This window comes from Kryptolebias marmoratus, linkage group LG7 (genome assembly GCF_001649575.2).
Source record: "Kryptolebias marmoratus isolate JLee-2015 linkage group LG7, ASM164957v2, whole genome shotgun sequence".
Taxonomy (NCBI): domain Eukaryota; kingdom Metazoa; phylum Chordata; class Actinopteri; order Cyprinodontiformes; family Rivulidae; genus Kryptolebias; species Kryptolebias marmoratus.
In genome coordinates, this window is record NC_051436.1 from 1960940 (window position 1) to 1984045 (window position 23106).

Here is a 23106-nt window from a genome sequence, read left to right on the forward strand (position 1 = left end):
GGATTTTTAATCCCGCAGAGATTCTCCGACTTTCAGGGAGTCGTCAGGAGGAGCAGCTCTGAAGGTGAGGAGCTCTGCTGATGATTACTTCTCAGAATATTTACAGGAGTTTCTGCTCATCTGCGCGACAGAAGGGGTTTTATTCTTATTAAAGAAAAGTGTGAAATATTTCCAACTGAGCTGCTGCTGTTTTAAAAACTAAAAACTAAAATAAGATCTTTTGGATTAAACTTCAGTTTAAAATAAACCTGAATGATCTTTGTTCTGTTTCAATCTTCAGTTTCTTTTATTTTTAATGGTGAAGTTTAAAATAAAAGGAACTGAAAATGATTCAAAGACAAAACATGTAATGTCTGCTTCTGGTAAAGGGATATTTCAGACATTTTAAGACGTCTTATTTCAGAGATTTAAACACGAACAGGAAGTTAAATATTTAATTTTTTCTCAGAACGATAACCATCACTGGAGGAAGATAAAAATAAACAAACGTGAGGAAAAAATAAATAATGATTTATATTTTTCCTGTGTCTGTTTGGAGTCAGTCCAATCCAAGATGGCTGCCACAGCTAACTGGCTAACTGCTAACTAATATTCGTTGTGGTAGTAGCTGAGAGTCATCCTCGCGACGCTCTGTCCGTCTTTATGAGCTTTGAGTTTGAGTTTTTCTGATCAGAGTTTTTGCTCGTAGCTTCGGTGATGTCGTCCGCTCACCTTTGGTTCGGTGGAGTCGTGGCGTTCTGCTGGCTGGCCCCGCCCACCGTGGCTTTCTCTCACGGTGGAAGCCCCGCCTCCTGTCAGGAGATGATTCCCGGACACATCCAGGCTCACCCTCTGGACCTGGGGCACAGCTCCGTCACGGTTCACACGTCCGCCTCGTCCTACCTGCCCGGCCAGCTGATAACAGGTCCGCCCTCTCGGTTACCTGGTTACTGGTAACCGGTCACTAACTAGCTGGTTAAACTAACTTACTGGTTATCTCCATCCACTCTTGCCTCCAGTTACAGTCCGAAGTTCCCGGGACTTCATGGGTTTCCTGCTCCAGGCTCGCGGCAGCGCAGGACCTGGACCCGGACCCGGACCTAGACCCGGGTCCAGGTCCAGGAGGCTCGGTCCTCTGATGGTGGGCGGGTCCTGGATCCTGACCCCCCAGAGGACCCACACCCTGCGCTGCCTGTCGGAGGGCGACACCATCACCCACTCGGACAAACAGCCGAAGAGGAACCTGTCGTTCGTGTGGCGGGCGCCGGACGTTCCGGTCGGAGACGTCCGCTTCATGTAGGAACACCGGCGTCTAAAGGGACAGTTCAGGTCTTTTTAAGTGGAACAGTTAATATCTTACCTGTTGCAGACAGTTTTCAGTTTGAAGAAATTTAATTTAAAGCCTTTTCTCCGAACTGAAGAAAAAGCTATCTACAACAGGTAAGATATTAATTGTTCACATCCTCTGAACAGAACCCACCTCAGAAGATCCAAACTGTAGCTTTAATGGCTAAAAGTCCTTTAAATTTATCATATATAAAAGTTTTCTCTGTGTTCCAGCATCACGGTGGTGCAGTCCTACTTCATTTACTGGGCTGGTGTTGAGTCTTCAGCGGTGCATGATGGGAGTCGTAGTGTTTGGAGCAGCGGTCAGATCCCAGCGGTGGACGGAGGAAGCATCATTTACACAGATCAGGAGGGCGGAGTTACAGCCCCGCCAGGTAGGAAATGCTTTTTAAACCGGAAAATGCAACAACGAAAACAAGCTGATTTAAAACAGGTGTTATTTGTTTTTTTTTTCTTACTGCTCTGCAGCTCAGAGAGTCAAAAGTTCATCCAAAAAACAAGCAAACCGGACAGAAATGAGCTTTAAGCAGCCAAACGGTGGATCTCAGGCAGTCAACCCTCTGAAAACACAAACAGAAGTTAATCTGAACAGCTCTGAGACAAATCATGCAACGAGTCCAACAAACGCCTCGCCTTTAGGATCCCTTCAGAGCGACACTCCTAAAACGCCTGAATCCCTCTCACGTGGGTCTAACGAAACGACCGCTGACCCTGGTTTTCATGGAAAGATGGACACCACAACCAGAGTTAAAACCCCAAGCAGTCCACTTCCTCTGCTGACCTCTCCTCTTCCCTTCTTCCCTCTAAAGGGTATAGGAACACAAAGGACCGACCCAAAGATCGAACCCCAGCAACCAGAACTGAACACCAATCCACAACCTGAAGACACAATGATAACTCCTGAAACTGCTACAGATGTACCGTCGGTTAGTCAGACGTTCCACATTTTAAAACCCCTGTCTGACACTCAAACAGGGTCGGTTCAGGAAGAAATAAGTTTACCAAAGCTTCAGACGATGGAAAACATCCTAACTTGGTCCCAAACGAGTAGAGTCAAAGCAGAAACTGGTTTATTGTCCCAAACATCTTCATCCAAACTAAACCTCCCATTCCAACCTGAAACAAGCCACATTTCTTTACTTTCAGAGACATCTTCCCCCAAGACTCAAACATTACCAAAGTCCATTCGTCCATCAGAATCTCCAACTCTTAAGTCCTTTCGAGTTATGCCCATTACTCAGACCAACCCTTCGTCCCTCAAACCTCTGCATAGGACAAGTCCATCTGGGCTCAACCGTTCCCCAAACCCAACCAGCTCACCTCAAACCAGTTTCTACCTGAGGAGTCCCCTTCAGCGTCAGTCCAGTCGCACCTTTCTCCAACCCCTGTCAGAAACTGTCCTCACTCCAAGTCGGCCGAGTCGTCTCCAGACAGATCAGTCCCATTCTGAGGTACCAAAGGAGACTTTAAGGACCTCTCCTCATCCACAGACATCTCCTCGGCCCATTAGGCCTCCATTCTTCACACTGGAAAAAGATCTGAAGTCCCAAACAAAGATGGCGACCACGTCAAGCCCTACTTTTCCTTCTGTTTTAACTTCTAGCCACCTCGGTTCCTCTTCATCCTCTGACCCCAGTGAAACCCCTCCTTTACATCCATCTTTCAGGTCAACAGTTCCTGTCCATTCCTCTCCTTTCTCCTTAAAGAACCAACCCAGAACAATCCCAGCCTTTTCGGTTCTTGACTCTCCTTCCCCAGTCTCCACACCTCCTCATTTACCTTCTGCTCAGCGTTCCTCTGCTACCAATCAGCCCTCCTTCCTTACATCTTTCACCATTCCACCATCAAACTCCTCCTCCTTTTCTTCAGTTCCTGCATCATCTTCATCTTTCTTTAACTCCTCAAACCGGATCACAAGCTCTGATTTTTTATTATCTTCTGCTTCCACAGTGTCCCCAAGTTTCTTCTCTTCGTCTTCATCACCAAGTCCAACTTCTTTCCCTTCATCTTCTGTCTCATCTTCCCCAACATCATCTTTTATCTCATCCATCACCACCCCTCACCCAGGACCTTCATCACCTCCTCATTATTATCTGCAGACCTTGTTCAGGTCCTCGGTGTCCTCCAGGAAAACCACCGCCGGTCGGAGGTTGGTGATCCACACCCAGCTTCCATCTTCTAATCCTGAACCAAACCTCAGCTCAGCTGTTCATCAGAACCCAAAACCTTTTCCAAACCACAAGCCCAGTCATGACCAGGAGGCCAAACCAAAACCCAAGAGGCCATCAAATCCGCCCAGAACTCCAGACAGGGAGGGGAAGTACCCCGACATCATCCCCCGGCACAGCTCCTGGGAGCTGGGCATGCTGCTGGGCTGTTCGGCCGGTCTGGGGATGGTTCTGGTGGTCGGGTTGAGGTACATGTTCCGTCAGGCCTGCGGCAGGAGGACAGAGGTGACTCTGAGCGACCGCGAGAGGGAGTACGGAAGAGGCCCGATTCAAGTCCAGGAGTGCGGAGATCTGGTCCGGGTCCGGAAGATCAGAGAGAACAGCTTCGTGCTTCTGACGGAGTACGACGTTCTGGCGCCGCCCGGAAACTGAAACGTGAGTTTCCAACGGCAGAATCGGGTCAGAGAAATCAATTTGATTCAGAAAACGTCTGACTTTACTGAGATTTACTGAAGAATGAAGCCGAAACAAGCTAAAATCAGCAGAAACATCACTGAAAGCTAAAATTAGCCAAAACGTTGCTAAAGGCTAAACTAAACAAAATCATAGCTAAAACCTAAAATTAGCAAAACAGCAGCTAAAAGCTAACAGGATCAGAAAAAGACTAAAGTAAGCTGCTGAAGGTTCAGAGATCTTTCTGTTTTTATGGGATTTATTTTCTAAATATTAAATAATTTAAAAACTTTAAAATCGTCTTTTAGCAAGATAACTTAAAAAGTTCTGAACAGATTTTAATGAAATTTTCAGGAAACGTCAAACGTGGAACAAGGAACGAGGGGTTAGAAGTCGGTGCTGATCCGGGCAAAGGTCAAGGTCAAAGGTCAACATTACAGCTAACTCTGCAGCTGGACACCTCATGGGTCAAGGGTGATCCCTGTTGATTTCAAGGTTCATGGGGTCAAAGGTCACATGTGACCCTTTAGTTCCCAGTTGGTTTGTCCGTCTGTCAGCAAAGATCAGGTAAAAACTGAACTGAATTCTGGTTCTGATCCGGATTCTGGAGGTTTGAGCTCTGAGTGCTTCTAGTTTTACGAGTTTAGATGAAACATTTGTTTTTATGCTACATTTATATTTAGATAAATATATATATATATGTTATTCCAGCTGCTTCACCTGCAGATTTATAAACCACCTCACGTTAAATCTCTGAACTCCTGTGAAAACATGAATAAAGATATTCTCAGTAAAATTCCGTTTGCTCTTTTGGTTTGAGGTTTTCTGCACGACGTTGTTGGTTTTTCCTAAATGCTTTGTGTTCGACGAAGTGCAGCACTGGCAGAGTTTTCACAGCCTTATTTTAATCTTCCTTCGTCCAAACGACGTGTCAGAGGAGCCATCTGTCCTGAAAACATCGAGTCAGAGGAGCTAACGAGCTGCCAACTCGTCCCATTTGTTCCGACAACAAATGACAGGATTTATTCCCAGCTGTGTTTGATCCTGAGCACAAATAAAACCATCATTAGGAATCTGTTAACGGGGAAAAAACAGAAAAAACTTCAGTTTGAAGTCCAACATGTATTATATGAGACAGATAAACAGAAAGATCCACCAGAGTTAACTTTCTAAACAAAGAAACATGAGATTTACTGAGCATAAACCTGATTCAAGATGGCTGCCACAGCCAATAATCTAAAAAAATCACTCAAACAAGTGTCTGAAATAGCTCCAACTTTAACAGAAATGCTCCAGATTCATGAAGTTAAATGAGAAAGAGAAGCTTGTTTTAGATTATTCTAAAATATAAAAATGAAAAGTGGTGCATGCAAATGTTTTCACCCCCCTTGCTTTGAAGCCACCCCCTCCAGAAGCCTCGGTTGGTTCAGTGAGAGCCACCTGTGGGCGGAGTGAGCAGGAGACATCATGAAGACCAAGGAGCTCTCCACTCAGGTCAGAGATGGAAGGACAGATCAGGGCTGGGTTCTAAAAACATCCCAGAGATCCGTTCAATCTGATGATGGCACCACGGCAAACCTGCCCGAACTCACGGAGCGGGTCGGGAGGACAAATGTCCTCCTGATGGAGCTTCTGGTTGTCCCGTCCGTCCACCGGAGGACAGAACGCTGCAGAGCTGAGCATCATGGGAGGACAGCAGGAAAAAAACCAGAGCTGCGGTCAGATGAGAGCGAACCTGAACCTTCAGGCCATCGAGGACGTCACGTCCGCTGAGAACACCATCAGTGAAGCACGGCGGGGGCAGCACCATGCTGTGGAAAGACGACAGAGCAGAAGATGACTGGAGCAAAACATCTCGAGATGGAGGTCCACCGTCCAGCAGAGGACAACGAGCTAACTTCAGTTTGAAGTCCAACCCCCCCTCGTGGTTTAAGGACCAGGAAGAGGTTGTGGAACGGTCCAGTCAAAGCCCAGAACTCAGTCCAACCGTCTCTTAAAGATGTTGGACACAAGCAGCACCCGTCCAACCTGAAGGAGCTGCAGACGTTTGGACATGAAGGACAAAAGTCCCGAGGTTAGATGGAGACAGATTCTTTCTAATTTAAATACAAATAAAAACAGAACGCAGTAATTCTTTTATTAAATAAATCCCAGTATTTATTAGAAAACGCTACAAAAACCCAGCAGACGGGCTGTCTCTGCAGTACACCGTGAAAAAAAAGGAAACTTTTGGTGTTTATTTGTTTGCTGAAGAGATTTCAGGACTTAAATCCAGCAGCTGAACAATGATATTACTGGTTATACAATATCAACATGACATTGATGCTTTCTTTTGTTAACCTGACTAAAGGAAAGCTGTAATTAAATCAATTTGAACGTTTTTATAAGCTGTAAACGGTTGGCCGCACGGCATCAGAGCCAGAGCAGCAGGTTTCTGCTCTGAGCCGCTGACAGGAAGACGAGTCCAACGACATTCTGCACAGATTCCACAACCACCAGGTTTCAGACTTTTACTCAACCAATTAAAACCGTTCATGAACTTCTACAATTCGCCTTTAGGAAGTTAAAACATTAAACATGTCCGCACGTACGCAGGAGTTTTATGTGTCAGGATATAAAACTCCTCCGGTTTTTGTCAGGTTCTGTAATCATCCAAATTTTATCCTAAATGTTCAAAAACTAAATTCTAAGTTTGAAGCCCTGAACAAGAACTGGAACCATTTTAATGGGAAAAAAGATTTTTACAAAAACATAAAATCGAGCGTCATCAGCGTAGAAAGACATTTATTCTTCATTGTTTATTTTTAAATCATTAGATGCAATTTTAGCTGTTTTTTTAGGAGCTGTTGCTGCTTCTGGAACTTTCCTCTCCTGGTTGGTCTAATTTTAAAATAAAAGTTAAATATTTGCTTAAAATCCAAACAGTTTAGACAGAAATTAGGTTTGAATGTAAAACTGAGGAATGTAACAAGAGAAACATGTTATAATAAACTGAAGGAACATATTCAGTTTGTAACTTTAGGCTCTTTAAATTAACGTTAAAGTTTGAACTTTTGGACGTTCAGGTTTCAGCTCAACAGCGCCCCCTTCCTGTGCAACCACAGAACTGCGTCATGTAAACAAAAAGGACTGAAGGTTGTTGGTATTAATCTGCTTTTTCTCCAGATCCCAGCAGAAAGTCAGAATAGAAACAGAAACACTTTCTGGCAGTATCAGCTGGAAGAACCAGAGGAAAAAATAACAAAAAACAACAAAAATGTTCCCAGAAACTCCAAAGTTTTGGTTCCTCAAAATCGTCCCGTTCTTCACAGATCGAGTCTTTTGTCAGGAGAGACGGCATAAAAAAATAAAAAACTATTTTTTTAAATATAAAACACCGTATAAGAAGCAAATGTGAGTTTTTTTTGTTATTGTAGAAAAGAATAAAGACATTTTCCCTCCGCCGCCGTGAGGTCCTAGCTGATTGGTTGTAATAAGGCACGTTACTCCACCGTATCCCTCCGCCGAGGTCCGTTTGGGTCGCAGCGCCATCAGGCAGGCTGCAGGTTCGACAGCTTCGTCACCTGAAGAGGGAAAACAGACAGAGGTCAAATCTGGTGTCAGGGTCAAAGGTCAGAGCTTCCAAAACTCCAGCATTGATTTTAAGAAATAAAAAAACTAAACATTTTGATGCAAAATAAAAACATAAAATGACATAAAATTAAGGAAAGTAAAATACATTTTTGAATATTTGAGGCAAAAACTGGATTTAAACAGAATCTGTTTAAAAAAAAAAAGTAAATTGTGGAAGAAAGTTAATTTTTTTGCAGTTTGGCGCCACCTGTTGGTTAAACGAGCTAAGTGAAACAAAAAAAAGCTTTAATTTATCATTTAATCTGATTTATTGTTTATTATTTAAAGCCTTTAATTAAAGGAGGAGTTAATTAAATGTTTCTGAAAGTTTGATTCAGTCGTTTCGGCTGTTTTCACTCCTTCGGCGCCGACAGAGGCGCTGGAACGGCGTTTACCTTCTGCCGACTCATCATCCAGCTCTGGACCGTCGGGACCAGGACAGAACCGAGCAGAATCTGGGCCGGGTGGTAGACGAGCAGCGGGACGGAGATCAGAGACAGGTGCTCGTAGCCCTCGAAGACGATCTTCAGCATGGGGATACCTGAGACAGACGGGAGACAGACCATCGTCCTCGGCTGTTTCAGCTAAAATACACTTCAGCTCCTTTTACACTTCCTTCATCGTTTCTCTCAAATGTTTAAAAAAATCTTAAAACAACAAAACAAAAGACAGAAGACGAGCCGAAAAAATAAAAACAACCAGGAGAAGAAGCTGCAGAAACAGGAAATCTGTAAAAACAGCTGAAACGAGCCGAAACTGAGCTGGTAAAGCTAAAGGAAGCAGAACAGTAGCTAAAAGCCCAAATTAATAAAATACTAGCTTAAAGCTAAATGTAGCAAAAGGCTCACAGACTAAAAGCTAAAAGTAGTACAGGGCTAGCTTAATGGTAAAACGAGCAAAAAGGTAGCTGAAAACAGCAGAACAGTAGCTGAAAGCAGCAGAACAGTAGCTGAAAACAGCAGAACAGTAGCTAAAAGCAGCCGTCTCCTGAATGAGCTGAAGGGGTTGATTAAAGAACGGCTAAAACAGAACAGAGTCTGCAGAAGGAGTAATTGACGATGATGATGGTGTCTTTGAGATGAAGTCAAAGTCCTACCCAGAGTGAGAGATTTGTGCGTCGAGCAGAACATGATGGCGACCGTGTCTGCAGGACTGAACCCCGAGCTGGACCTGCAGAGACAAACAGGAAGTCAAAACCATCCTGAGCTGGACCTGCAGAGACAAACAGGAAGTCAAAACCATCCTGAGCTGGACCTGCAGAGACAAACAGGAAGTCAAAACCATCCTGAGCTGAGACAAACAGGAAGTTAAACCCATCCTGCGTCATTTAGATTTACGCCATGATTGAGTCACAGAACGAGGAAGTTCCTCTCCCGCTGAACTAAGTAAGGAACGAATCAGTGATTCATTTGAACGACTCGTTCATGTACGACTCAACACTAATAAAAACCTGCAGGTTCTAAATTCAGTAAAAAAGCAGAAAACCTTCAGAACGTCTGAAGAACGACTCACCGGGTGGACAGGGCGAATGTGAGCAGCATGAAGCTGATCTGGATGGAAAAAACTGCAGAAGACAAACAGGAGAAGGTCAACATTCAGTCTCTGCTCAACCAGAGGATTTAACTCCTGTTTCCTCCCTGAAAACTCCCAGAACCGAAGGTTTAGCTCCTCTCTTACAGATTCGGCTCTTTTCTTAGATCAGTTTTGTTTCTTGGAATGGCCGCCACAGCTGATCAACATTATCCAACAGAAAAATGGCTTCAAATCGATAAATTTGCAGAGAATGAGATAAAATTTGACGTTAGCAGCCGGGAGCCATGAGGCTGATTTTTCACAGAAAACCACAGAAGAAGAAGGGCGGCTGATTGGACTGACTGATGAGGACGACCAGCAGCAGGCTGGTGGGGTCCAGCTCGATGCTCGGGTTGCTGAAGGTGTCGCAGAACGTGGTGTAGATGATCATCAGGAGGACGGCGCTGCTGATGGCGCCGAACGGAGGCTTCTTCCTCTCCAGGAAGTCCCTGAGGAAGCTGCGGCACACCTGAGATGCCACAAAAAGAAAAACGTGAGGAAGAAGAAGAGGAGGCGGAGCCGTTTCAGCCGAGGAGGCTCGTACCTGACCCAGGATCAGAGGAACGACTACCGTCATGAAGAGCTGGGAGAAGATGGAGGAGAAGGGGACGGAGGAGGAGGAGCCGAGCTGGAGGAGACAAAGACGGAGGTCAGAAACATGAACCCTGCAGAAACCTTAGCTGTGGAGGCCATCTTGGACCGGGTTAGGGTTAGTGAGGCACACTCAGAGCTCGTTGGAGCTTCTCTGGGAGGAGGGGGTGCAGATCGATGGATAACATTGTGTGAAAGTAAAAATCAGGTTAAAGGTGTCGGACTCACAAACAGCAGCAGCAGCAGAGGAGTCGCCACGATTCCCTGCAGGAAACAAACCGTTTAAAAAATGACCCAAAACTCCTCCCCCCTCCCCCCGCGAGGCTCAAACCACCTTCCTTACCAGGAAGCTCCCGAACGCCGAGTTAAAGATCGCAGCCGCCTGGAAGACACGGAGAAACACTCGGTCACCATGGCAACAGCCCCCTCGCCGCGCCCGAGAGCGAGCGTTTGTTTGTGCGAACGTTACCTCGTTTCCTCCGACGGCTTTGGTGAGGATGACGGCGGAGGAGACCGGAGGGGGCATGCAGCTCACCGTCTGTAACCTGCGGCGGGAGGAAGAGGAGGGAAGACGGGGTTACGATGACAGAACCACCCAAACACGAGGAAGAACTCATCATTCATTTGTCTGTCTGTTAGCAAAACATCTGATGGAGTCAACCGTTTGAACTTGGGCGAGCGAGGCGGCGGGCGACAAGCATTCCTGCGAGGAAAACTGGCTTCACTGTTTGCCGTATTTGTGTAAAAATGAGTCCCTGAAGGCACCATTTAAAGATCCCAGGATCTAAAAGAGAAAATAATCTCCTAATCCAAGCTTTCTAACAGCCATGTCTTCAGAAATAACCCGTTTTATAACTGTTATAATTTCCTGTACGTCCAGCGATCACTGGCTGAGAGTTTCATCAGAATCCGGACTTTAGCTCAGGAGATATTTTGCTAACAGACAGAAACTCCTCTGTTCTGACGGTGGGGCCCGTTTTAACGGCGAACTCCAACCGACAACTAAAACAAACTGAACAGAGGACCGACTGTAAGAGCTGAATGTGCCTCTGTGTGTGTGACCCCGCCCCTCAGGTACCGTCTCTCACACACACACACACACACACACGCGCGGCCTACCCTCTGAGCAGCCACTGGTCGATGTCGGTCAGCGCCAGAACCTGGAGCAGCAGCCAGACGGCGAGCGGGAAGAAGATCAACGTGAAGGACTGAACGAACAGGTGGAGGCGGACGTGGAGCAGCGCGCTCGTCAGCTCCTAACACACACACACACACACACAAACAGGATCAGACATTTCAGAGCCGCCCCTGAACGCACCGCGGCGGGCACCAGCTCCTCACCTCTGTTTTGAGCGACAGGCCGCTGTTGAAGAAGATGAGGGCGACCGCGGCGTAGGCGATGGTGATCTCTGGCTTTAAGGGACCTGACGGACAGGAGGAGAGTAGTTTAGTAACCATGGCAACAGTCCGATATAAACTTTACATGCAAAATCTGACATCATAACCATGGAAGAGACAGTGAATGATTCTGACGAAGCCGTAAACAGCGCAGAAACGTGATGATTATCGCCCGCCGCCATGAAAGGCGGGCGATATTGTAATGGCCACCATGTCTGTTAGCAAAATATCTCCTCAAACCCTTGCATGGATGTTAATGGAGCTCTCACTGGATGTTCCTTCACAACCGTCACACGCCCTGCAGCGGGCGATAAGCATTCCTCCTATTAACACAACTCCCATTTGGTTTGACACATCACACCTTTCAGGTAAATAAAGCTAGAAGTGGAGGTAAAAGGTCGGATTTCCGAGCAGCACCTGAAGGCAGCGCGGCAACAGTAGCACTTTATCTAATCTACAGGTGAGATATGAACCTGGAATTACAGATTATCCAGTTTTACTGCCTCTGATGAACTTTTTTACTCACCAGCTCTTGTGTCCTCAAAGTTTCAGGACAAATGAAAACAAAGCAGATCGGATCCTGAATGCAACGTGTCACTAACCCCGCAGGTATGACGAAACCCACAGTGACCCACTTACATTCAATAATACCGAACCTGCTAAAGAGCTTTAACTCAGTTTAATGTAATGTCCGCCTGCTTCAGGTGAGTTCTGAGGCTCCAGCAGGGAACTTCGGGGGGGTCCAGGTGGGACGGAGCTCACCTCCTCTGACGCCGACGCTCGGCTGCAGCTTGGCGGACAGGATGACCACCACGATCCCGACGATGAACCACTCCTTCCGGAGCCTCGCCAGGAGACCCATGTTTCAGCCCCGGAGGCTGCCCTCCTCCCCCGGCCGGGCTGAACTTTCCCTCGGCTCCAGCGGGGTCCAGTCAGAAAACACAAGCCGAGCGAGAGGAGCGACTTCCGGACACGTGACCGGCGGCGCGACCGTAACGACCGGAGGAGAGGCGCAGGGCGCTTCTTAGTGACGTCACACTCTGTCAGTCCGTGCACCTCGGTAAATCATGGAGAAATGATATATTACAACCAGAGACCGAGACCACGATCAGGATCCGGATTACAAATCAAAATGGAATCAGTTTCCTGAAAATGTCATCCAAATCTGTTCATTAATAGTTTTTATGATCTTTGCTGACAGACAAACAAACAAACTCCTAGGCAGAGGTAACAAAAGAGTCCCCTATAACCTTGACCTTTGACCCCATGAACCTTGAAATTAACAGTGATCACCCTTGACCTAAGAGGTGTCCAGCTGCAGAGTTAGAGCACGGGTTGATCTGTGACCTTTGACCTTAAACTTTGACCAGATCACCATCCCTATCTAATCCCTTGTTTCCTTTTTACCATCAAACTTTAGCTCAGTATCTCTAAAACAATAATATTCCACATTTTGCTAACAGACAGATGACAGCTGCACTCGGAGTTCGTGTTCAGGACGACTCTCAGCGACCACCGAACCGAGCTGAGGCTCCGTATCTGTAAAATCCAGTGAATTACGGCCATCTTTGTCTTTGCTGCGATTCATGAGATGTTTTGGTAACAAACCCAAACGTCTTCATCAGGAGGCAACAGTTTAACGCGGTCTCTGTTCCGTTTTGTTTTTAAGACTTTCTTACCATCTTAGGTCAGATATATTCTGCCTCTTCGAATCCTCTAATCACTGAGATTTTCTGATTAATATTTCTTTTGTAATTAATTGATTAAGAACCAACAACTTGGGGGGTTTTCCTGCCATGACAGAATAAAAATATTATCAGTAGCTTTAAAAAAAGAACGACGAAAGCATTAAAAACCTTATAAAATTTAGTTTTGGTGTTCTACCCAAAGATTATCACTGGCTTCTCATTTTAAAGCTTTCTGGAGAAAAAAGGGGCGGGGTCAAACATCTGACTCCGCCCATTATTTATCTGTTTCATAAAGCAAACATGTTTATGTTTGTTAATGATACCAGTGCTGACGCTTTATTAAAATGCTTTTATTTTTTAAAATCAGTCACACATTAAAAGAAACAATTAAATTTAAACAGATGTGGAATTAAAACGTCTCTGAAGGAGAAAAAAGGCAAACAGCTGGGTTTTAATCTGCACAGACGTCTGGGTGCCCTCTGGTTTTCTTTCAGCCCACGAGTCGTTTTACGGAGGCGGTGGAGGCCGAGTCCATGTCCGATCTGTGTTTCCAGATCAAGAAGAGAGCGCACGTTCTGCCCACCATCACCTGGAAACAACAAACCTGCACGACCTCAGAGACGAGAACTGTAGAAACAAAAACCGCTCCAGGCAGGTGTTTCCAGATGTTTCCTCTTTGCTTGAGTAGGGAGTAGCTCACATCAAATATAAAACCTGTATTTTTTTCATAATAAAATCCAGAATACGTTTGTGTTGTTAGGCTGGTTGAAATGATTGATTTTGTAACAAAAAATGTACAAATTACAGCTTTTTGACTGGAAGGTTTTATGTGAACAACTGGTTGGTTTTGGAAGTTTAGTCCTTTTCCACAGACTCACCTGAGCTTCCAGCTGCAGAGCCATGTCTCCTGCTTCACAGGCTTCCTTATAAGCCCGCAGGAAATACTCACAAGCCTTCAGGTGCTGATTCTACGCGAAGAGGAGAGAAAGTCAGACGGCTGCTTGAGGCGATAACAGTTAGAAACGCTGAGTTTACCGGGTGGAACGGGTCAGGGTTTGGTACCATGTCGTAGTAAATGTTGCCCAGATACAAGCAGACGTCTGCCAGCTTGTCCTGCAGTTTGCTGCTCCGACACACGTCGGCTGATTTCTGCAGCAGCCGAAGAGTCTCGTGGATGTTTCCCTCGCTGTCAAACACAACAAACAGAACAAACGGAGCGGCCCGCGGGCGCTGAAACACGGATCTGAAGGCGAAACGAAGACGAGCGTGTCTCTGTGCCCACCTCTCTGAGGACTTGGCCATGGCCTTGTAGGTCTGGACCAGTTTGTTTGCATCCTGCAGCGAGCTGTAAATCTGGATGCAGGAGTTGAAGAACTGGAAACAGGATTTTATTACAAAAAATAAATAAAAATAAATCCCCAAAGGTTTCCTTTATATCACCAACCATTATCCTGTTTGAAACACAGGAAGTGGACGAATCTTCCTGTTAGTTGCAGGTTGTGAGGATTTGTTGTGTCCTGGATGACTGAGAAGCTACACAAACATCTCACCCACCAATTATGAAGGACGGGCGATCATGTAATTCCCTCTGAATATAATATATGTGGTTTTTTAGCCAAATATCTCCTGAACCCTGGATGGGTTTTAATGAAACTCTCAGAAAGAATTTAACGTTTGGGGTCTTTGTGATCCAAGATGGCTGCCAAAGCTAATCAAACATAGCTGACACAAAAAATGGCCGCCAAATACACAATATAATTTATATCAGTACATTATCGCCCGCCTTTCATGGCTATAAATATTAACAATCACAGTAGATTTAACAGATATAGAGCAGAAATCTGGTGTGGTAGTAGCTGAGAGTCATCTCCTACACACTCTGAGAGCTGCTCGTTGTGTTATATGTTTGTGTTCGTGGCGGGTGATATGCATTCGTTCAAGGACTGGTTTTTATTTATAAAAGGGCTAAAAGGAAACAATCAAATCAAATTAATGAATTTGTCTGAATGAAGCTTTTTTTGATGCATTTGATTAAAAATGAAAAGTATTTTTTTGTAGGAATGCATATCGCCCGCCGTCCTGCGTGTCATGGTTTCATTCGTATGGATTTTTAACACTTGGAATGTTGGGGAAGACTCTCAGCGACTACCAGCCCAGACTGCAGGTTCATTTCTGTGTTTGCGGTGATAATCGTGGAGCAGATAGTTGCCTGTCTGGCTGCTTCCTGGTCTCCTGAACTCCGGGAGGTCAGTCCGAGTCTGAAGGTCACCTCTCCTTCCATGGACCTGTCTTCACCTGAAACAGACAGGTGTGGTGTCCCAATCATCTCTGTGGCTTCATCTGTCCAGCATCATGAATCTGAGGACATACAGGAACCTCAGCTGGATCCTTACTGACACAGAAAGAAGTTTTCAGCAGCTCCAACCTCAAGTCTTTTTGACCCAACATGTTGTGTAAACCTGGAGTTTTCTTTCATTCTTCTTTATAAATCCTCTCAGGCTCCGTCCAGCTGGACGGGGACGGCTGGTGGAGACATTTTCAGGTCTCTCAGGGTTCTGGTTGGGCCGCTCTGGGACGTCCACAGGGCTGCTAGGGACAGTTCTGTGGACAGGACAGCTCTATGGATGGGACAGAGCTGTCCCAAGCAGCTGTGTGGACGGGACAGAGCTGTGGACAGGACAGCTGTGTGGACAGGACAGAGCTCAGATTGGACCAGAGGTCCAGCTTCATGTTGGAACCCGAACCTCTGGTCCAGTCTGAGGAGCAGGAACAACCCTGACCAGTCCCTCAAGTCCTGCTGCTGGAAAACACCCCCACATCATGATGTTGCCACCACCATGCTTCACTGTTGGGATGGTGTGGGCGGTTCCTTTGACCTCTGAGTGTCAGGCAGGACGTGTGTGTCCTTCCACGTCATGTCTGATCAGTTTAATTCACCACAGATGGACTCCGGCTGAGACGTAGGAACCAGGAGACTCAAAACGATAATTTTGTTTTAGATTTGTCTCTATGAAAGATTTATGATATAAATGCTTTGATTTGTTGAGCCGAGCTGCTTGTTTTGGGCTTATTTCTCCTCTGACATCTTGTTTAGCTCACTTTCCATCCCGTTGATGTCCTGTTTTGTGTCCTAACACCTGGCGCTGCCTCCACCTGTACTCACACTGTTTGGCCATGTCGTAGCCCTGGTGGAGCAGCGCCGCGGCCGAGTCGTAGTCTCTGTCAGCCAGCAGAGCCTCCCCCAGTAACGTGTAGATCTTGCCCAGCCTTCGGGAGGCCCAGAGCCTCAGAGGCCGACCGTCGGAGTCCAGCCATCCGCCTTCCTCTGCCTGTTTCAGGAACAGCTCCGCCTGCTGCCTCGCCCGCTTCAGATCACCTGCAGGACGGATCAACAAACATCCTCAGTTTGTTGGGGGGGTTTGTAGGTCGTTGTTGCTGAGTAAACGTGTGTGCTGTCCACCTTGCTGCAGGTAGAGCTCAGACAGGTAGCCCCGGGCCTCGGTGGCCGGTTTGGACCGCCCTCCTCTCTCTCTGTCCGCACAGCTGTGGTAGAAATACAGACTGAGCCAGAAATCCCTCTGAGCCGAGAAGTACCGGCCCAAAAGCAGGCGCTGTTCGCACGCGGCGGTCCAGGAACCTGCAAACACAACGCAAATAAAAAAGCAGCGATCAAACTGTTTATTTTCTAATGTCAGAACTCGTCTGGAACAGGGAACAGGTGGAGGAGAACCTGGACAGGTGGAGGAAGGTGGAGCAGTGAGGCTACAAGGTCAGAGGTCACAAAGCTGCAGGACTTCATCTGTCCAGGAGGACGGGGAGCAAAGAGGTGAAGAAGAGAGTCCAGGCAGGATGGAGGAAAGGTTCAGAAGGGATTTGAGACAAAAGGGTGGCAGCAAAGGTCAAAGGTCAAAGAAAAGGTTTGCAGACAGTGGTGAGAGCAGCCATGTTGATTTGGAGACAGAACAGGAAGTGTCAGAGCTGAAGACGTTGAGGATGAGGATGGACAGGATGAGGAATGAGGACATCAGAGGTCCAGCACAGGTTGAAGGACTGGGAGATAAAGTTAGAGACGGTTTGGACATGTGCAGAGGAGGGACAGAAGGATGTTAGAGACAAAGAGGACATGTATGGATGCAGTTAGAGAGGACATGGAGGACAGAGGACAGAGTTAGATGGAGGAGGAGGACTCGCTGTGGAGAGTCAGAATTCGTCTGGGATTTATAAAAAGTCTCCCACCCCTCGTCCCCCCCAGCGTGTCTCTGCTTGTGTCCACCTGTCCGCTCAGCCAGCTCCGCTCGGCCCAGGTGAAGCCCGATGGCCTCCAGTTTGTCCCGCTGCTCCTCCAGAGGCGGAGCTTCAAGCCGGGCCGATCCTGGTTTCACCGCCGCCCTCCGACCGTGGTCTGAGCTCAGGAGGGAGATCAGCTCGGAGAACGCCCTGAGACACAGAAAGACTCATTTAACCACAGGACTTAACGAGCAGAAAGAGAAACTGGAGTTCTATTTATTATTTAATTCCATAACTGATTTCTGGCACCAAAAACAGGCAGAGAGCGATTAAAAACCACAGGAAGTGGTTTCATAAAACCGACTTTAACGAAGGCAAACAGAATTCCTGTTTCAACATAAAACAAATAAAAACAAAGTGCAGATCCAACAAAGAAAAGACTGGAGGACATTGAAGCTTAAAACAGAGAAATTAAACCCTTTAATCTGTGAATCTTTATGTTTTATGATGATGTGTAATCTTGTATATCTTCAGTGAGCCAATAAATTACTAAAACACTTAATGAATTAAAGCCATGACAGCTGTCAAAACACACATTTTTATAATTTATTATGTTTATTTGTCTCATCTATGATAAAATAAGCTCTTTACTACCAAAAGTCTACTGCACTGTTTGTAATAAATGAGCAAAATCAGCAGATTCAGGTTTTGTTGCCAACAATAATGAGTCGTAAATAAAGGTGAGGAATATTTTGATGTGTTCTGACTCAGTTTTTACAAAAACCCTGATGAGTTTGAGCTTCATTAACCCCCAAACATTCATTTATCATAAAAACCATAAATATTCCAGTGGAAACGTCTGTGTTTTGTCAGCTTTCGTGGCTTTAATGAAACATTTGCTGACGGATAAACTCAGACTTGTGGTTTCCTTCCTGCAGCAGCTCCACGCAGACGAACTGCTTCGGGCTGGATTTGAATCTGAAACGAGACGAAGCGAAGAACAACGTGAAGGCTGTCAGAGAGCAGCGTTCATGGACGACAGCAGGGGGCGCTCTGACCCGTCAGCTAAAAACTGAAGAATAAAACCTCCAATTAGACCTAAAAGACTCCCTCTCAGCAGTGCTGGATGTTTATAAAAAACAAGAACGCCACCCAACAAAGAAAAACTAATATTTCTCAAAGGAAACCTGATATTTCTAATTATATTAGCCATTTATTTCTTCTTCAAGATGCTACAAATGAGACAAAACCGGATTTAAAGCTAAAACTGTTGTTTTTTATTGACTGGGAAACTTTTATCTCAATAAGTCATGAAGCTGTCGAAGGCCTGAGTTCTTCTCTCAGATCGAAATCCTCCAAATCGACACCAGATTGAGTTATTTTCTTCAGGCTTTTCATTAATTTTTCAACACTTTGTGAGTTTTTATCGAGCAGAATAACAGTTTAAGGCCCTGACAGCATAAAAACAGATAAAGGATAAAGTCTAACAGTGTAAATCAGGTGAATAAGTTAGTAAAGTTTCCGTGTTTCCTGTTTGATGCTTGATTTGTGTGTTTGGCTGAACTCACAGGGCGATGTCTTTCTGGGACGGGACGGGAGGAGATTTCTCTGAGAGCCGCCTGGTTCTGAAGAGCTCCTTTAACTGCTCCATCCTGGTGACACACAGACACACGCTTTACTTTCACTTCCTGCCGCCTTAATAACTGACACGACGAGCTGCTTTTACTGCAAATATTTATTATTAAATAACCAGTTTAATGTTTGAACAAACAGATCTCTGCTTACATGCAGGAAACTTATTTTATAGCACAGATTATATTAATTACAGAACCTTTATTTTATGTTTTTTAGACTCTGTTACCTTATTTCTTGTAACCTTTAAAAGATTTTTCAGGTTATTTAGATGGAAAAACTGAAACCAGAGAAAAGTGATGAGAAGAAAACTTGGCTGCTTTGGAGCAAAATCTAAAAACAAACAAGGAGCGACTCTGATCCATTCCAGCTTCTGTTTATATTTAAAGTTTTTATAGAAAACTAAAACAAAAAGAAACTAAAAGTCCCAGCAGCTGAATCAGCTAAAAACAGACACAAACATGTTGATTTCCAAACATTTATACACCGTGAGTTTCCTCCTACGGATCCTCATAAGGGTCATGTCAGTGGAATTAATTGATTTTGACAGGTAGTTTCACCTGAAACAAGCTGCCCCACCACAGGGGGGCGCTCTGCAGCTGATCTGATCATTAAATGTCTTTATTTCTCTCATTAAACGCAATAAAATAAAAATAATGAAGGTCTGTAAACGATCTGGATGACTGATTCTCCCCATAAATACAGAGTTTGAGTCAGAATTTCTTTTTTTTTTTCTTTCATTTCTTTACGCAGTTTGTTCCTTTAATTTGATCATATCTGACAAACGTCCTGTATTCATATTTAATGAGTTTTCTCATAAAGTTGGTCACTGAGGCAGAACTTCATCATCTACAGTCCTGAAACTAGAGAAGGGAAACAGGAACTCGGAGGCAGAAACAGGTGATTTCAGGAGGATCACCTCGGAAACTAAAAAACAAAGGAAGGGCGGAAACGCAAAGTTATTTTAGTTCTCTAACATGACCCTTCCGGGGATCCGTAAACGGCAAAAACCTCCTCTGTGAAGGACAAAACAACCCCACCAAAGATAAACAACAAAATATAGGTAAATAAACGTCAACATACCGCAGATTTCTGTCCTGTAAGGAGGCTTTGAACGGAGTCAGTGCGTCGCCATGGCAACAGGAGCCGGAGCCGCATTCCGACTGCAGCTGCTGCAAAACCGTCCGCTGCGCCTTAAAGCTCCACAAAACTCTTATTAATTAATTAAACTTTTATTGTTTTATTTAACTGTCCTTCAGGCAAGCAAACAAACAAATAAAGGTCCGACTGTTTGAAAGATATTTGATGTGTTTTTATTTTTATTTAAAGTTATTTAAGGATTTATTAACTTTGGACAAATAAAGCAGAACATCAGCTGTTAAATGTGTAAATTTGACCTCCTGGGATGAAGGTTTTTGGCCACACCTGAACCAGCAGGCCTCCTGCTCATCCAGAACTTCTCCTCTCCTCTGCTCTGAGCCCAGCAGATGTTGGGTTTCACCACATCTGGATGGAAAACGCTGCCTTCAAACAGCTCCTAGTAAAGTTTTATGCTCAGAGGCCGTTTCCTGAGGATCTGGCTCTGATTTGCTCCTTGGATCTGGTTTGTTTGTTCTTCTCTCCCTTCTCTCCCAAGAGTAATTTGTCCATCAACCAGTCAGAGCTTTAAAGACAAAACGTGTGAATTCAGCGATTATTCCTCCGACTGGAAGAGACGGAGCTGCTGCAGGTCGATGTTGGCTTTAAAGTCACCAAACTTCCTTTTTCATCTCTGCAGTTAAACCAGTTTAATGATAAAAGACTTTTTTATTATCAGAGTATAAAACATTAAACATTCCTTGAAGGTATGCATATCGCCCGTTGCCTTTTCATGCCAGACTTTTAGGTGGTTAAATCTAGACAAGTGTTAGTGCTCAGGTTATGTGCAGAGAATCAGTCTCAGCTACTACCACACCAAGTTTTACCTCAGTATCTCTAAAATTGACTCAGTTGTAGCCATTTATGTGTTTTTTAATATCAGCTGGCTGGGGCGGCCATCTTGAATCAGGTGGTCTTCAAAAGTTAATCAGTTGGAGATGTGCATCCAGTGATGACTTTCTAAGAGTTTTATTAAAATCCATCCAGTGGTTTATGAGATATTTTGCTAACAGGCAGACAGTTTTTACATTATTGCAGTGAGCTGCAGTTCCTTCAGTTGCCTTCATCTTAAAAGACCTTTTAAAAAACCTTTTAAAAGTCTTTTAAAGTGCAGATTCTGCCCTTTTAGATGGATTTTAAACTGCAAATATGTCAGAATGAGTTAAATATCAGTAATAAAGAATAAAAAGTGAACTTTGGTCTGATGTAAACTTCTGAACATAAAGTTTATAATAAAATCCTGTCTTTGGGCTTAAAGCCAGAGATGCTGCATGATCCCAGTCACGTAGTCTTTATCTGTTTATCGTAATAAATAAACAACACACACACACACACACACACTCTCTGACACCCACATATCAGCCGCAGAGATAACACGGACCCTTGTGTTGAGGCAGATTTAGACCAGCAGCTATCCGGGGTCAAAGGTCAGACCACTCTGAGCTCATGCGTGTAGGAAACCGATGCAGATGTGTGAAGCTGTTCCACTCAGGACGAACCCCAGCAGATCCTCAAACCTCTCCAGAGTCCCGGAACATCAAATAAATAAATTTGTTTTCTATCCGTCGCTCGTTTGTGATCAGAAAAAAAAAAAACGGGGAATAAAAACGAGCAGACACGACATTTATTCAGTTTTCAGCTTTAAAACACTGAAATTTTTTTACAATAACAGGTGAAGAAATAGTAACAAATAAAACATGTTTGAGTTAAAATAAAAACTAATAAAGATGTTTTTCTAAATCCGAGCTGTAAAAGCATCTTTAACAGAAATGGATCGGTCTAAGTACAGTTAAATGTATTTATAGACTTTCATTGTTGCTGAAATTAAACATATGTAGAGTTTTATTTTCTATTTTCTGTAAATGTTCATAAAGTTTATATTTTCTTTATTTTTGAAAGTGTTTTAAAAAGTCACCAGCCTTGAGGAACTTCATAAATGATTGTTTTCTGAGGTCTGTAAGGTGGTGGGTGACAGGCATTCCTTTAAGAAATGCTTGTTTATTCTATTTTACTTTATTTTATTAAACAGTTTTTATTGTATCTGAGATGGACTAAAGTATAAAATGCTGCATTTCTTTATGATTCTCCTGATAAATAAAGTAAAAAGATTAAAGAATTATCTTGTTTACATCTAAGAATCTAATAATAATATAAGATCTGAGCTTATTTATACAATAAAACATATTTTATTTAATTCAGGATTGTTTTCAGAATGGATGTTTTTATCTAATCTTGAGCAAATAATTTGCTTTTAATCAAAACTGTTCTTTAGTCTTTTAATTTGTCCTGACCTTCCTCTCTAAAAGGCTTTTATTTTAAAGGTTTTACTGCTTTAATTTTCATTTCTTACAGGATGTTTTGAGTTCAAAACAACCAGACGAGTTTTATCCTGAGTTTACTTTCAGATGTAACACTTTTAACAATGACGTGAGTCGTTAAAAAATAAAATAAATAAAATAAATAAAGCTCATATGTTCTAATAAAGTGCGTTCAAACACTTGTTGGACCCGCTAATAAAGTTTACAAGTTTAATTTCCACTGAACTGTGGATTTAAGTGGGAAACTCAGTGAGCGTCAGGCGGTAAAAGTTGTTTATGGGATGTTGGTCTGAAACCGAGAGGGAGGAGGAGGAGGAGGAGGAGGAGGAGTACAAACAGCACTCTGACAGACTTGATTAGTTTTATCTGAAGCGAGCGGAGGACACGTCGCTGCTCCACAAATCTGGAGGAATTAATCAGAAATATACAGAATAAAAACCTCAAACAGGTGAGTTTTTACTTCCTTCTGTCTGTAAACTGTAAATCTGAGGCTGCTTTTAAATATTTATTGTTTATTATTAAAGAGGACATCTTTTAGCCCAAATTTACAGATAAATAAAAGCAGTACTGATACTTTGAATTGTACTACAGTAATAATACTTTAAGTACTCCAGCTGCAGGTAAATAATCTGAGCTTAAATCCAGATAAACATGGCTGCTCAGGAAGTTGACCTTAGCCTAAACAAACATGGCTGCCTCAGTGAGCTGAATGTCGGCATGGTAGTAGCTGAGAGTCGTGGCTAACAGAGCGCCGATTACATCATCAGCTTCAGCTGAGCTCAGCATCAGACTGGCCTGGAAGGCGGCGGGTGAATATGCATTCCTTCACTGGGTTCTAAACCAGCAGCTCCGTCTGCCTCGAAGGAACATGTTCCATAACGTGTTCCTCTCCGTGTTCCTCACCGTGTTCCATAACGTGTTCCTCTCCGTGTTCCTCTCCGTGTTCCTCACCGTGTTCCATAACGTGTTCCTCTCCGTGTTCCT

At 44.3% G+C, this 23106-nt stretch overlaps 4 protein-coding genes and 1 long non-coding RNA gene across 8 annotated transcripts in view; 3 read left to right on the top strand and 2 right to left on the bottom strand.

Moving 5' to 3' along the window:
• The first annotated feature begins 696 nt into the window (after positions 1 to 696).
• LOC108249152 (reelin domain-containing protein 1) lies at positions 697 to 4075 on the top strand. The gene is made up of 4 exons (XM_037976722.1): positions 697 to 904; positions 999 to 1275; positions 1540 to 1700; positions 1966 to 4075. Exons 1-4 carry the CDS (start codon positions 697 to 699, stop codon positions 3924 to 3926), a joined length of 2607 nt encoding a protein of 868 aa, XP_037832650.1. The 3' UTR covers positions 3927 to 4075.
• Positions 4076 to 6078: 2003 nt separating this feature from the next.
• Positions 6079 to 12100, bottom strand: slc10a7 (solute carrier family 10 member 7). Its single transcript, XM_017438331.3, has 12 exons — positions 11883 to 12100; positions 11064 to 11146; positions 10842 to 10978; positions 10192 to 10267; positions 10066 to 10104; positions 9951 to 9986; positions 9676 to 9759; positions 9435 to 9600; positions 9072 to 9123; positions 8656 to 8729; positions 7955 to 8100; positions 6079 to 7510 (listed from the first exon to the last, which is right to left on the bottom strand). Exons 1-12 carry the CDS (start codon positions 11980 to 11982, stop codon positions 7478 to 7480), a joined length of 1026 nt encoding a protein of 341 aa, XP_017293820.1. The 5' UTR covers positions 11983 to 12100; the 3' UTR covers positions 6079 to 7477.
• On the top strand, positions 11476 to 11960 carry LOC119617182. The gene is made up of 3 exons (XR_005233384.1): positions 11476 to 11580; positions 11667 to 11729; positions 11825 to 11960. It is a non-coding gene; the product is annotated as an uncharacterized LOC119617182 (long non-coding RNA).
• Positions 12101 to 13142: 1042 nt separating the features above from the next.
• Positions 13143 to 19889, bottom strand: ttc29 (tetratricopeptide repeat domain 29). 4 transcript variants are annotated; one of them, XM_025011171.2, is made up of 11 exons: positions 19751 to 19884; positions 18604 to 18687; positions 17954 to 18013; positions 17082 to 17245; positions 16269 to 16445; positions 15972 to 16184; positions 15018 to 15103; positions 14091 to 14182; positions 13871 to 13994; positions 13687 to 13776; positions 13143 to 13397 (listed from the first exon to the last, which is right to left on the bottom strand). In XM_025011171.2, the coding sequence occupies exons 2-11, from the start codon at positions 18684 to 18686 to the stop codon at positions 13299 to 13301; spliced, it is 1188 nt and encodes a 395-aa protein (XP_024866939.1). In that variant the 5' UTR covers position 18687; positions 19751 to 19884; the 3' UTR covers positions 13143 to 13298. The 4 variants fall into 4 exon arrangements, 3 of the variants coding, with proteins under 3 accessions (XP_024866939.1, XP_024866938.1, XP_024866936.1); XM_025011170.2 differs by having other exon boundaries at positions 13143 to 13522; positions 13871 to 14182; positions 19751 to 19888; XM_025011168.2 differs by having other exon boundaries at positions 13871 to 14182; positions 19751 to 19887.
• A 2574-nt stretch (positions 19890 to 22463) lies between these two features.
• LOC108249163 (endothelin-1 receptor) overlaps positions 22464 to 23106 on the top strand; it is a 19570-nt gene continuing 18927 nt past the window's right edge. Inside the window, exon 1 of the mRNA XM_017438352.2 lies at positions 22464 to 22570. The gene's annotated coding sequence lies outside the window, so the exon portion shown is untranslated. The remainder of the gene's footprint in view (positions 22571 to 23106) is intronic.

Excerpts from the sequence above, each read along its gene's own strand:
- slc10a7 (XM_017438331.3), bottom strand. The coding sequence starts at position 11,982 with ATGGGTCTCCTGGCGAGGCTCCGGAAGGAGTGGTTCATCGTCGGGATC. Across the intron at positions 11,147-11,882 it reads GAGCGTCGGCGTCAGAGGAG|GTCCCTTAAAGCCAGAGATC; the intron begins GTGAGCTCCGTC and ends CCTGTCCGTCAG. Across the intron at positions 8,730-9,071 it reads ACATTCGCCCTGTCCACCCG|GTCCAGCTCGGGGTTCAGTC; the intron begins GTGAGTCGTTCT and ends TTGTCTCTGCAG.
- LOC108249152 (XM_037976722.1), top strand. The coding sequence starts at position 697 with ATGTCGTCCGCTCACCTTTGGTTCGGTGGAGTCGTGGCGTTCTGCTGG. Across the intron at positions 905-998 it reads GCCCGGCCAGCTGATAACAG|TTACAGTCCGAAGTTCCCGG; the intron begins GTCCGCCCTCTC and ends TCTTGCCTCCAG. Across the intron at positions 1,276-1,539 it reads GTCGGAGACGTCCGCTTCAT|CATCACGGTGGTGCAGTCCT; the intron begins GTAGGAACACCG and ends TCTGTGTTCCAG.
- ttc29 (XM_025011168.2), bottom strand. The coding sequence starts at position 18,686 with ATGGAGCAGTTAAAGGAGCTCTTCAGAACCAGGCGGCTCTCAGAGAAA. Across the intron at positions 16,446-17,081 it reads GGAGCTGGCTGAGCGGACAG|GTTCCTGGACCGCCGCGTGC; the intron begins GTGGACACAAGC and ends TTGTGTTTGCAG. Across the intron at positions 14,183-15,017 it reads ACCAGGAAGCAGCCAGACAG|TTCTTCAACTCCTGCATCCA; the intron begins GCAACTATCTGC and ends TCCTGTTTCCAG.